This window comes from Arvicanthis niloticus, chromosome 5 (assembly GCF_011762505.2).
Source record: "Arvicanthis niloticus isolate mArvNil1 chromosome 5, mArvNil1.pat.X, whole genome shotgun sequence".
In the NCBI taxonomy this organism is placed as follows: Eukaryota; Metazoa; Chordata; class Mammalia; order Rodentia; family Muridae; genus Arvicanthis; species Arvicanthis niloticus.
In genome coordinates this window covers 45,475,485-45,489,288 of record NC_047662.1, presented here as the reverse complement: position 1 = coordinate 45,489,288, position 13,804 = coordinate 45,475,485, and the positions used below count along the sequence as shown (strand labels likewise).

Below are 13,804 nucleotides of genomic sequence, written 5' to 3'. Positions count from 1 at the left end.
CCTGTATGCAGACAGTTATGTTAAAACCTTAATTATGTTCAAAGCACAGATTTTCTTGGGAGTGAAAGGTTGCTCATCTTTTATGAAGGGGGATGCTTGCTTCAACTACAAAGAGATGCTGAAATCTAGAGGACTGGGCATTGACCTGGGTGGAAAGGGGTCCCAAAAGGCCAGGTGGAAAATAAGAATCCTAGTAAGCAGGGTTTGGTGCTGCCCCCAAATGTCCAGTTATTTTTTCCCCTGCACTCAACAAGGTTGCATTTCCCAGCTGACTTAAGCCAGACCAGTATCTTATCCTGTATTTGAGCAATAGAAGTATTACTTCAGAGCTTGTGACTCTGAGAGCATGTGCTGCAGTGGAGCCTTCAATAGAGTGGGTACCTGAAGGTCTGTGACACTCAGACAGATGGGCAGATACATTAGCCATAAAGGCTTCAGAGCCCTGACCACAGCTAAACTATCCCATCTTGCCTGGCACACAGACCCCAGATCTTCCTTGAAAGTAGGAAAATGGCATTATCAGTATCTCTCAGCTTAGCTCTTCAGAGGCCTGACACCAAACAGAAGTGGACCACAGAATTAGAGACTCGGATGTCTTAAAAACAGACCCCATGTCAGTACCTCCTGTTAATACTGTTCTCTTAATGCATCTTGGAGTGGAGGCTGTGTCTAAACAATTGCTTATTACATCTGCCCCTGTAAATCTGTGCAGACCTATGTATACAACCCCATACATGCAGTGTATATGTCCACTCTCCTGAGTGATACATAATTTGGTCATAGTTTGGGTAGAAGATCTGGTGAGAATCTTGTCTCTGCCAACTGGTGCTGGCTTTAGGACTGAGATTGTGTTCCTTTGTGTTCTCTTTCTAACATCTGAAAGGGACACTGATGTGTGACTCTCATGTTACTGCTATGATGATTAAGTGGGAGAACACACATAGAAGATCTGGCCACACAGAGCAAGCTTTTGGTGAGATTGCAGTATGAACACTTTCCCACAGGTAAGAAAATGTGTGGCCTTGAACTGGCTCTGAAATGTACTGTGAGCCACATGATGTTTTGTGTAACAGGAAAACCACAGGGGTTTAGAAATGGAGAGTGGAACCACCAGCAGTTTCAAAGTAGTTTTGATTTGGGGGTGGGGTAGGAGGAAACAGGATTTCTTTGTACTGTCCTGGCTGGTCTTGAACTACTTGGAACTCAAAGAGATCCTCTGCCTCTCTGCCTCTCTGCCTCTCTGCCTCTCTGCCTCTCTGCCTCTCTGCCTCTCTGCCTCTCTGCCTCTCTGCCTCTCTGCCTCTCTGCCTCTCTGCCTCTCTGCCTCTCTGCCTCTCTGCCTCTCTGCCTCTCTGCCTCTCTGCCTCTCTGCCTCTCTGCCTCTCTCTCTCTCTCTCTGCCTCTCTCTCTGCCTCTCTCTGCCTCTCTCTCTCTGCCTCTCTCTCTGCCTCTCTCTCTCTGCCTCTCTCTCTCTGCCTCTCTCTCTGCCTCTCTCTCTGCCTCTCTGCCTCTCTGCCTCTCTGCCTCTCTGCCTCTCTGCCTCTCTGCCTCTCTGCCTCCTCTCTACCTCTCTGCCTCTCTCTCTGCCTCCTCTCTGCCTCTCTGCCTCTCTGCCTCCTCTCTACCTCTCTGCCTCTCTCTCTGCCTCCTCTCTGCCTCTCTGCCTCCTCTCTACCTCTCTGCCTCTGACCCTCTTCTGCCTCTGCCCCTCCTCTGCCTCTGCCCCTCCTCTGCCTCTGCCCTTCCTCTGCCTCTGCCCCTCCTCTGCCTCTGCCTCTGCCTCTGCCTCTGCCTCTGCCTCTGCCTCTGCCTCTGCCTCTGCCTCTGCCTCTGCCTCTGCCTCTGCCTCTGCCTCTGCCTCTGCCTCTGCCTCTGCCTCTGCCTCTGCCTCTGCCTCTGCCTCTGCCTCTGCCTCTGCCTCTGCCTCTGCCTCTGCCTCTGTCTGCCTCTGCCTCTGCCTCTGTCTGCCTCTGCCTCTGCCTCTGCCTCTGCCTCTGCCTCTGCCTCTGCCTCTGCCTCTGCCTCTGCCTCTGCCTCTGCCGCTGCCTCTGCCTCTGCCTCTGCCTCTGCCTCTGCCTCTGCCTCTGCCTCTGCCTCTGCCTCTGCCTCTGCCTCTGCCTCTGCCTCTGCCTCTGCCTCTGCCTCCCAAGTGCTAGGATTAAAGGTGTGTGTCACCACTGCCCAGATGCAAGAACACTTTGTAAAAAACAAAATCATATTAAAAAAATTGAAAATGACAGATATAAAACATTCTTGGTGAAGCACACAGAGGGGATATATGTCAGACCTCCACCCATCTGTGTCCTACTCCCACCTCACAGATGAGGAGAGTGACCCAGGGAGAAATGGCAGATTAGTTGTTCACAAACATTTGTAGTTAGAATCTAACAGAGCTGCATTGTGGAATGATCCGTTTCACTGGTTTGGAAACAGAGCCAAGACTGAGCAGGTGGGTTGATATGTTCATGCTATGGCTCTCCTACACTCACGTCTTATAACCCTCAACACTGAGCATACATGTACAGCAGGCATAAAAGAGTCGTCAGTCACCTCAAGCCTATGGAAAATAAAAGCCTTGAGAGCAAGCTATCTCCCTGACATGTTGCTTCCTTCATTCCACCCTATACTGCCTTCATCAGACTTACTTCAAAGTGGTACTTAAGGAAGTTGTAGGGCTTCCGAAAGTATTTCTCATCATCTCCATAGTAGAGTCGCTCACAGGTGGGGTCATACTGCAGCCTTCTCCAGTCTCCATTGTACACAGTCTCACACTGGCCCCCATAATACTTAGCATCATACACACTCTGGGCTTCTTCTTGAGTCAGGATATTGTACCTAAGTTGGAAAAGCAGTATCTTGGAAAAATCTTAGCAAGGGCAAAGAGAATGCAACATGTAGATCCTTTGTTTTCCAACCAACCTAATGCTGTGACCCTTAATACAGTTCCTCGTGTTGTGGTGACCCTCAACCATAACATTATTCCTTTGTTACTTCACAACTGTGATTTTGCCACTGCTATAAATCATCATGAAAATAGCTGATATGCAGGATATCCCATATGCAACCCCTGTTGGAGTCAGGGCCTACAAGTTGAGAACCACACTGCTCCAGAACATAGTGTAGTTGGTAGGTTGAAAGGTGGTTTTTACCAAGTTGTTTGGTGAAGCCCTGGGGTTCCTTCAAGTAGGCAATGCTGAGAGACTGGGTGAACTGGACCTGAGCCCTCGGGTAGCCATTAGCCAGAGCATCTGGGCCACTGTCCTTAAGAGACAGTTCTGCTTAGCAGTTAAGTTAGGGGAAATGTGCATGAATTATTAAGAATACAAACACAGAAGCTGGTTAAATTAGTGCCCCAGACAGCTGTGTAAGCACAGGCAAATCATCTCATCTCTCTGCCCCACTTGAGTCATTTGTTGAAAGCAGTAACAGTACTATCCTCCTAGAGTTAGCTATACATAATCCATGTAAAAGTACTATACACAGGCTTGGCATATATTATACTGAATAGATACTGTCATGGTTTGAGTGAGAATGGCCTCATAGGCTCATATACATGATGCTTGGTTCCTGCTTTGTTGAACTGTTTGAGGAAATATTTATTAGGAGGTGTGGTCTTGTTGGAGGAGGTGTGTCACTGGGGATGGGATTTGAGGTCTCCAAAGCCCACACCGTTCCAACCTAGTTCTCTTTCCTCCTTGTGGATCAAGTGTAAGTTCTCAGCTATCTCTCTAGCACCATGCCTGCCTGCCTGCCTGTTGCTGTGCGTCCTGCCATAAGAGGTCATGACTAACCCTCTGGAAGCATGAGCCGCAAATGAAACACTTGGTTTTATAAGCTGCCTTGGTCATGCTGCTTTAATCCCAGCCATAAAAAAATTAACCATGATAGATACCCTCTGCTGCTAATTTTAGTAGTATTTCAGAAAAAGGTCCTGCTACTTAAAAGTGTGTGTAAGGCTCTAATCCTCAGAAAATCCACTGTCTTTGAGGCACCCTGGAATGACAAATGTGCACAGTGTGACTACCAGGGAGATCCCTGGGTAATTTCCAGCTCTGCCACTTACTCTAACTAACTGTAACTTTGTCACCAGTGTGTAGACATCAGGAATGATTAAGCGTTCTAAGACTGGACATAAAAGCCTCTTGTGTAATAAAATAAAACTATTGCTTCTTTCTGCCTCCCAAATTCTTAAGTAGCCTTTGAGACTCAACTCAAAAGTTGTCTTTTGAGTTGTTCTAGTCAGCGCTTCCTCCCAGCCCCTGTGTTCCTGGCAGTCGATACTTACCTTCGGCATGTAACTGTTCATACACTCTGTGACAGGCACAAAGGCCAAAGAGGAACAAAAGATAAACCGTGGCTACAATCTTCCTAAAATAATAAGCGGGTAATTACATAGCTCCTGACGTGCCTTATCAATTCAATGGATGTGAATGCCCATCTCCATTTCCTTTCTATGTCTCTTTCTTCTTACTAATAAAAGTCATGTAATAATAGCTATGATAAATTAAATACATACTAAACTAGATGTTGAGGACACATTAGCTTTAGATTTCATGACAACTTGGCAAATGCAGAAATTAAAACAAAAGAAGAGAAGGAAGGAAGGAAGGAAGGAAGGAAGGAAGGAAGGAAGGAAAGGAGGGAGGGAGGGAGGGAGAGAAATGAAGAAAGAAAGAAAGAAAGAAAGAAAGAAAGAAAGAAAGAAAGAAAGAAAGAAAGAAAGAAAATTTGCCTATCTATAGTCACAATATATTTATCCCCCAAGTTGTTTTTGGCCTGAAATTCTAGGTTGTGTGCCTTTCTCTCCACCCTGCAGTTTTGAACTGCCTATCCACTGAGCACGTTTCTGTCTTTAGTTTAAAAAATGCAGCCTCTGATACATGCCAAATAAAAACTCAGAGCAACAGTGGACCTCAAAATTGTATGTAAACATTAAGCCTACTACATTTGGAAAGGCTCCAGTGGAAATAAAAACATAGTAAGAATTCTACCCTCTTAGAAATCTACTCATGTGCACAAAGAACATGAGGACAAGGATAGTCATTGCAGCACTGTTTGTAAGAGGGGGAAATGGGAGTTGTGGTTTGAATGGGAAATGTTCTCCACAGACTCGTGTTTGAATCATTAGTACTCAGATGAAGGAACCTTTTTGAGAGGTTGTGAAACTTCTTATGTGGGTGTGTGGCCAGGGAAGTGAGTCATGAGATACAGACTTGGAGGTATGTGGTCCCTCTTCTTGTTTCCTAATCCATCAAGAGATGAACAAGCAGCCTCATGGTATTACCATCACATCTGTAAGATACTCCCATTGCCATGATTCCACCCCCTCATGATGGATTGTACCATGAACCATGAGCCAAAATTAGTGGCCCTGCCCCTACGATACTTTTTGAAAATAATTTGATTGCAGGTATGAGAAAAGTTAGCTAACACACTGGGACAATATCTGACCATCTTTCAGTGAAAGATAGTTAAATTGAATATTCTATGATTACACTACAAAAGTCAGCAAACATTTTTTTAAGGTAGTAAATACATTGGGTTTTGCAGGATATGGGCTTTAACTGCTGTTACTTATCTCTGCCATTTTAAAGTGAATGCTGTGTTCTAATAAAACTTTATTTATAAAGACAACAGGATATTTGCCTTCACACTATTGTTAACCCTTGTTGCAGTACTCCATTTCTTTTTAAAAATGAGATACATAAGATGGTTAGCCTGTGAGTTAAGGGACTATAGCAAATTCATGGCTTGGAGTTTGTTGTTAGGGTGTTTTCTATATTTTCTTTAGAAATAGCTGAGTGGAGTTAACAGACAACAGTCCAGATTACCTTACATGGATAGTTGGTTTTCAAAACGTCACATACATATATCTGTGTGGACAACAAGTCCACAGAACTGACGTTACAAACATTTCTGTATTAATGTTCATTTTGATTAGAGACCTGACAGCTTCCTGTATTGGATTCTAAGAAGAAATTGAGCATCTTTGGAGTTACTCCAGTTGTGGTGAGACAGCACCTAGGCAAGAATTGCCTCTTTTCATCTACAGACAAATTACTGTCCAGAAAAGGACACACTTGCAGAATAGTCAACTGATTATATCTGCCTAGACAGAGTAATCAGCCCTTAATAATTCTGCATCACTAGGTCTGTCAGATGATCCTGGGCCAGAAGGCTGAAGATCAGATGCTCCAACGTTTTGTAGTAGAGGGAGTGTCCAGGTGTTCAGCAGTCTCTATAAATTGGCTAAGTTTTAGAAGCTATGCTTAGTGCTTCCCATAATTTTAGTTAACTCAGTCACTCTGGATTTCTGACAGGGTTGAAAACTTATAGTCCCATAGCCAATCCTGGCTATTTATTTTGAGAGAAAAGATTTGAGAGGATGGTTTTCAGCTGACATTCATTCTAAAGCCAAGAAAAAAAGCCAGGTCTAGAACTAAGTGTTTTAGTTAGGAGAGATGACAGAGGTTCTGGTTAGTCAACAAAATGATGGACTGGGTATTAGGACTATCTTGTACCTCACTGGTACAAATTGGCATAATTATGCTCTAATTATATTTTGAGAGAAAAGTTTTATTTTAACAGGAAGGGTGATATGTAGGAGGAGCTAAGATCAGAGGGGCACTGAGAGGAAGAGAAGGAGTAAGGAGAGGAGGATAAGAAGGAGAGGAGAAGCTAGGTGATGAGAGAGAGAAAGAGAGAGAAAGGGAGGGGAGATATGGAGGCAGTTGTTCATGTGTCTTCATCAGTCAAAGATAGTTTATATATCTAGGCTGGGTATTAGGTTACACTTCTGATTGAGCATTACCAAACTTATAAAGCTTTTGATTAACATTTTTAAAAGTGTAGAAAAGCAAAAAGAAAAAGGGGGCATGGGATAGGGGTTTTCTGGGGGGGGGGGAAGAGAGTGGGGAAAGGGGATAGCATCTGAAATGTAAATAAAATATCTAATTTTTTTTTAAAAATGAGATACATAATATGTGCTTGAAGAAAAGAATCTTCAATTATCATGTAGTGTTAAAAGTGTTTAACAAAACCCACTATTTTTCTTGTTTTTGAAAAAGGCAGAATATAAATTTGGATGGGTAAGAAGTTGGGGGATCTTGGATGAGTTGGCAGAGGAGATAGAAATGTAATCAAAATGGACTGTGTGAAAAACATCTAACTAAAAACAAAAAAGCTTTAACAGTATGCATGTCACAATCAAATTTACATAACTACTACCTGCATCTATAAGACACAATCATAGAGGTTTGTTTCCTAGACAGTATGTGGTATTAATCCATTTTTAAAGGTTATCTGGAAATGCCTGCACTGTATCTTACCAAGGGCAGCTCTAGGAATGGAAGGGACAAAGCCATGGGATGAGGTTCTAGCATGAAGATAGAACACATGAAGACACAGTTTTTGCCTCAGATATGTGTGTGTGTGTGTGTGTGTATAGTGTATATACATACACTATAGTGTGTATATATGTATATATATGTATATATAAATGTATATAGTGTATTTAGCAATAAATAAAACTTGAAACTAGGAAATTCTTAAATTAGAATAAAATATCAAAAAATTCCTAAGAGAAGTACAGAATTATGTCCAAATGTCAACTGTCTGTTGAAGATATGGCCATTTCACTGGTTTCTGGATTCAGTGTGAGAGAAACACACTATCCAGGAAGAGTGTCAGAACTGCTCCTGGTCCAATCACAGGAGAGTGCATTGTAGTCTGCAATGTTTTTTGTCAATTGGAGGAGATTCTTTTTTACATCTACATTCCCTACTTCAACTCTGTTCACCACAGCCACTTTCTAAATCAACAAGAATTCCCTTTGATTGTGTTGAGGCCTAAATTTGTCTCTAAATGCTCATCGGTGGGTGTTCGGAGTCTCAGAATCACAAAATGTGACTTCAACTGAAGACAGATCCCTTAAAGAAGTAATTGAGTTAAAGACACTACAGTAAGGCCTTATCCCAGGGAATAAAGTTAAAGTTAGTACAGAGACACTCATGAGACTGAAAACCCAGGGAGATGATAGACACCTCTTTGCCTAGGAGAACACCCTCAGAAGAAACCAGCCCTGCTGACTTATGTTCTCAAACTTCTAGTTTCCAGAGCTGTAACAAAGTACATTTGTTGTTTTGGCCACCAGGGTAGGGTATTTTGCTAGGGCCATCCTAATGAAAAGAAACATTTGGTTTGAAGAAAAGCATTGTGCTTGTCATTGCACATGTGAGTCTATAGGAGCATACAGGATCCAAACCCATTTGGTGAGTGGGATGTGACCGCAAGAGCAATGAAACCTTGTGAATGAGAGCTGCCTGACAGAGAGCTCACAATGTCCCATGGTGGGCTGTAACCTGACCAGGTCACTTGTGACAATTGCTTCCTCACCAAATTGCCTTTGCAAAGAGGTAGCTGCTCATACTTATGTGCTTCAAGGCAGCCTGGAGTCAGTGAGAAGCGAGTACAGGGCATACTCTGACAAAGAGCAGAGAATACAGTGAGTGTGTGTCCTAAGCAATCTCTGTCTTCAAGGAGCTGATATTCCAGTTAGAGGACAAGGCCAAAGGCAAAGACAGAGTAGCAGGAAACTAGCAACACTAGACTATTGCCAGGAGCTAGCCCTTGGACTGGGACATGGGGAGACTGAGATGACTAAGAGTTCTGTACCTCTAGAGATGGCTACAATAGTTGTCTCCATCCCTGATGGTTGCTGTTATGGTCCATATGAAAATGGCCCCCATAGACTCATAGGTGTGGTCTTGCTGGAGTAGGTGTGGCCTTGTTGGAGGATGTATGTCACTGAAGGTGGCCTTTGAGGTTTCAGAAGCTCAAGGCAGGTCTAGTGGCTTACTGACTCTCTGCTGCCTGCAGATCCAGATGTAGAACTCTCAGCTATCTCTTCAGCACCTTGTGCTTGCATGCTGCCATGCTTTCTGTCATGATAATAATGAACTAAAGCTCTGGAACTATAAGCCAGCCCCTCTTCCTTTATAAGAGTTGCTCTGGTCAGGGTGTCTCTTCATAGCAATAAAACCCTAAGACAGTTGTATGTTTGGGATAGCAACAGAGGATTTCTGTGAACTGTAGGAGGAGCTATGGTTGTCCACACATAGCCAAGAGCAGGTGAGAGACACTGCCTAGATTTCCCAGAAATCATGCTCTGCAGTCCTATTAATGGTATATTTGGGGTGCTTTAAAAATAACAGATTGGTGCCTTAAACATCAGAAATCAATTTTTTTCTTTAGTTCTAGAGACAAAATCAAGCTTTTTTTTTTTCTTGAGGTGGTTTTCAGTGAGAGTTTTTGTGCATGTAGACAGATGCACTTTTCATGTCCTTATGGAGATTCTTATCTGTAAAGTTGTGAAAATAGAGTACAGTATCTCTTTTTTCCTTTTCTATGGATGCCAGTTCTTATGGATAATTCAACCTGAATTACTCCCTCAAATCCCTATATGCAAATGTAATCACTTTAGGTGCTTAGGGCTCTGACTTAATTGTCGAGGACCACAGTTCAGTTCACAGCACTAGACAAGAAGTCAACCATGTTTGGATATGAATGAAGACATTCCAGAAAGAAGAAACAAGATTGATAAATGCTCAGGAATAGCGAGTGTGAGGTGTATGGGCAATTGAGCCTGAATATAAAGTACATGGTGAAAATAAATTAGAATGGAGGCTAATTTCAGCTCAACAGAAGAACTGTGGTCTGAAAAGTGAATCAAACAACAAGGTGGAGGGTCAAGGTTCTGTCTCACCCCAAGGCCTTTTTTTTTTTTTTTTTTTTAACTCTGTTAGCATGTCCAGAGTGCAATGTGAGCAGGGCTGTTGGAAAGGTCAGATGCATCTGGGGAAGGCTGCCCTAAGGAACATCTAGGAAGACTTCATGGAAGACAATAGCCTTAAAAATGACACTGGGTGGAGAGGAGAGGGACAGTAGACAGGGAAGAAGGACCCTCGGGTAGAAAAAGGTAGACAGCGTGGGCAATGTCACATTACCAGGGCAATGCAAGCTCTCACAAGAGACAAGAGCTACTTCCAGGAACCCTTTAGAGAGACCTTCCAGAACAGATCTATTCTGCCTCATGTCCGTAATGAGAGAACTATTTGTCACTCTTGAACATCCACAAGGTGGTCACTTACCCCAAAGCTGCCCTTTCTGATCCTGGAATTGGTTCATACTGATGACAATCATCCTCAGTGACTCTGGCATCGTCACAGTCATCCTCATCAGAGCCATCGAGGCAGTCCTTATCTCCATTACATACCAGGTGGCGTTTCAGGCAGCGACCTGAGTGAGATGAGGCTGAGGAGACTTCCTAGACCGTATTCCTCAACACCATTGGTTAGTCATGAGGCTGGTCTACTTTTGTCCTCCTATATGTCCTGTTCTGTCTGATGACACTGCCTCTTCCATTCTCCTGAGTTCTCTAGTTGTGTGCTGTATCCCTTAGCTCAGGCCCACCCATCTCTCTTTCTCAAATCCAGCATCCACATCAAATCCACCAGTCATCTTCTGATATGTCAGTCTGCCCATGCCACATTCTTCCTCTATATCTGCCAAGAGTTTCTGTTCTTCCAAATGTCACAATCTGAACCCTGTAGCCCACCTCGTTCTACATTATCTTGGGGGCTCATCACCCAACCTGTCTGTTTCTAAAGCCTTCATGCTACAAAGATTCTGGGAAGATTATAAGTCCCCGAATTCTCATTTTTTGCACATGCATTTTCCAAATCTCAACTCAAATGCCATTTTAAGGACTATCCTGAGTCCAAAAAAACGTATTTGGGTACTCCCTGCTAAAGAATTACACACAACCCAATAGATATCCCATGATACTCTAATTGACCTCTTGTAGGTCTCTCTTCCAGACAAATTAAGACTACCACAAGGTCGTGTACATTGTTTTTAATTTGCATGTTAACAGCAGATGGTACACCGCCTGGAGCATAATATGTACCTAGTAAGTGTTTGTTTAATAAATGTAATCTATTAATTGCTATGAGTTGCACTTTTCCTAAATTAATCAAAAATATATGTATAAATGAATCAAAACTATAAGGGCTAGCTCAGCAGTTAAGAATGTGTGTGTTGCTCTTGCATAAGACCTGAATTCAGTTCTGAGCACCCATATTGGGTGGTGGCTTATATCAGAGAGACTGTAACTCCAACTCCAGAGGATCTGATGCCCTTTTCTGGCCTATACGGGCACCTGTGCTAACACATGCATGTGCCACCTTCCTACACATAAAATTTACTTTTAAAATTACATGGGTTGCTAGCTTGACTTAAAATGCAGATTTCTGGGCTCTTTCCTGAACCTCCATCAGTTAGGAGTCAACACTGTAACCAACGCCCAAGTACTTACTTTGCATAGTATGTTTGACTAGTGCAGCTGTTGTTATATTGGCATGCTACTCACCTGTCTCTCTACACTGGAAATCCTGTCCACACTGTGCTTGCCTTAGACAAGGTGTGGGGCTGGAACAGCTGGCCTCATCCCAGATATCACCACTGCAGATGGTTCCTCCAAACTTGCTTGGCTGCAAGAGGCTTCGGTGTCGATACTAAAATCAGATTATGAACCAGACAGAGTCTTGTCAATCAATCAACCAAGATCCGTGTAAGCAGGTCTCAGCTCAACATAAGGAATAACTGTTTGATGATTGAAAGCTGCCTTCAGAGCTGTCTTATAAGGGGACACGTGAGCATGCACCGTGGTGTTCAGACAAAGGTGGCACAGTCGTCAGCTGGAATTCTGAATAGGGATGCAAAGTATCGAATGAAAGGCTGGGATGAGCATGCTCTACAGGTCCTCTTACATCTTACATGGTTTCCCATATTCAACCAGTTACAAGCATTTATCTTTCCATGTTCGTGGCTTCCCTCCTCTGCACTGCCTTCCCCGACTTGCTCATATAATCTTTAGATCCTCCATCTTCCCTAGCACTTGTCAAATAAGACGATGACTTAACACCTGCTATTTGCCTACTTTGCCTACCATCCATGTGAGGAAATCACAGATTGAGATGGAGCAGTGATAAGAAATGAAGGAAGGACAGCCTTAGGTGACATCACATATTCAGGGACACTTTTAGAGGCCATTGCTGTTTTGCCTTTGTAGGTTTTTTTTTTTTTCTTCTGGCCACGGCATCTTCTCTTTGCTTGACATACATCTATATGATCCAGATAGGAATAGTCTCCTCCTTCCCTCCAGTCACAGAGGAAGATGGATAGAGCTGCCCATTTGCAATAACTGCTTCAGGGATTGTTCTTGACAACCTGAGCCAATAATAGTTATCTCTATTGATTCTGCTTTAGGGAAAGTGACATTTCTAGAAATTATAAGCATCAAGTACCTACAATGTAGGGAAATATGGAGATGAAAGAGGAGACATCGTTCAATCCCTAACTCCAGCCTTGACTACAGATGAGTAAAGTACTTGTTGATATAAGGTCAGGAAGGATTTAAATCCATGCCAATTTGGGGGTCTAGAGTTTTATGATAAAGGCTTTGTGGAAAATGTATAAAGGTCAGATAATGGTGTAGAAGCCAAAAACTAGGACATTGAGAGAAATGTGAGGTCTCATCGTTGCCTTCTAGAAGCTTAGAGTCCAGTTGAGATAAAATATGGAATAATATAAAGCATAGCACATGGAAAGCATCCATGGACTGATTGGCAATAAAAATTATAAGCCCTGTATCATCTGTCTTTGACCTTGGCTCAGCAAAAATCCTTCCTCCAAGAATGTTAATAAGTTAGAAAGCAGAGATTTGAGCATCTATGAGATGCTTCTTGAACCTACGAGTGTGCCCAGATTTAAATCTCGGCCCCACCTTTCTCAGTGTTCAACCTCCTGTTAGTGGACAATGGCTCCCATCCGCCATTTGTCTGTGAAAGCCAAACTAGACAATGTGTTTGTGTAAAGCATTATTGTAGTAATGCAGGCATTACTGCAGTGCCTGGGACATGGAAAGCACTTGATAAATGGTGACTATTAATGCCATCACCATCCTTCCTGTAGTGTCTGCACTTGGAACAATGGTGTATGCCTCTAGGTTCATTTCTGTCCATCCTCTGTTTACTAGGCTGCCATCAAATAATGGAGACAGTGGGTTGTAGGAAGGCAACTGTCAATACTCCCTGGGGGACTTCTCTGTGCTGTTGTCTGTGGTTTATGTCATGAAAGCATAATTTCCTTTTCTATGTAGTAGATAATGTTTCTTTCCAGAAATTCTCATCTTTATTTGGGGACATTTGAGAGGGTGAGCCATATTAATAAATGAAACAAACATGATCTTTTAGTTAAATAATTAACAGGATCTAATTTCCTAAGGATTACTTCATAGACACATATATCTTTCTAAGTATTTAAGGAAGCAATTCACTTTTTATATAAACTGTAAGAGGATCCCCTGTGCACTCTGCTACCTAAACAAAAACAAATGAGAAAAAGGAAGGCTCAGTAGGTTAAGTAACAGCCACCAAAGGGTATAACTCTGCATCTGTAAAAGATTTGAATTCCCCCCCATTTGTAAAACATTCTGCTGAAAATATTAAAGGTTTTGTGATTACTTTGGCCTTTCTCAGTAGCCCAAAATGTCGTCATGCTTTTTAAAAAGAAGGATATACAGGGAGATAGCAGGCAGACACGGGGGGGGTGGGGTGGGGAGAAGATACACAGAAAAGGAAGCAGTGTGTCTCGAGACAGAGGGGAGAGATGCAGTCATCGGCCAAGGACTGCATCGGTAGATGAGGCAAAGTACACATTCCCCTGGGATCTCCAGGAGACTGAC

At 43.0% G+C, this 13,804-nt stretch overlaps 1 protein-coding gene across 1 annotated transcript in view; it reads right to left on the bottom strand.

The window, feature by feature from the left end:
- Positions 1–13,804, bottom strand: part of C8a (complement C8 alpha chain) — a 57,959-nt gene that overhangs the window by 32,450 nt on the left and 11,705 nt on the right. The window contains exons 3-5 of the mRNA XM_034503884.2: positions 11,429–11,573; positions 10,149–10,296; positions 2,646–2,835 (exon numbers count right to left, since the gene is read on the bottom strand). Of these exons, the coding sequence (XP_034359775.1) occupies positions 2,646–2,835; positions 10,149–10,296; positions 11,429–11,573 (483 nt within the window). The remainder of the gene's footprint in view (positions 1–2,645; positions 2,836–10,148; positions 10,297–11,428; positions 11,574–13,804) is intronic.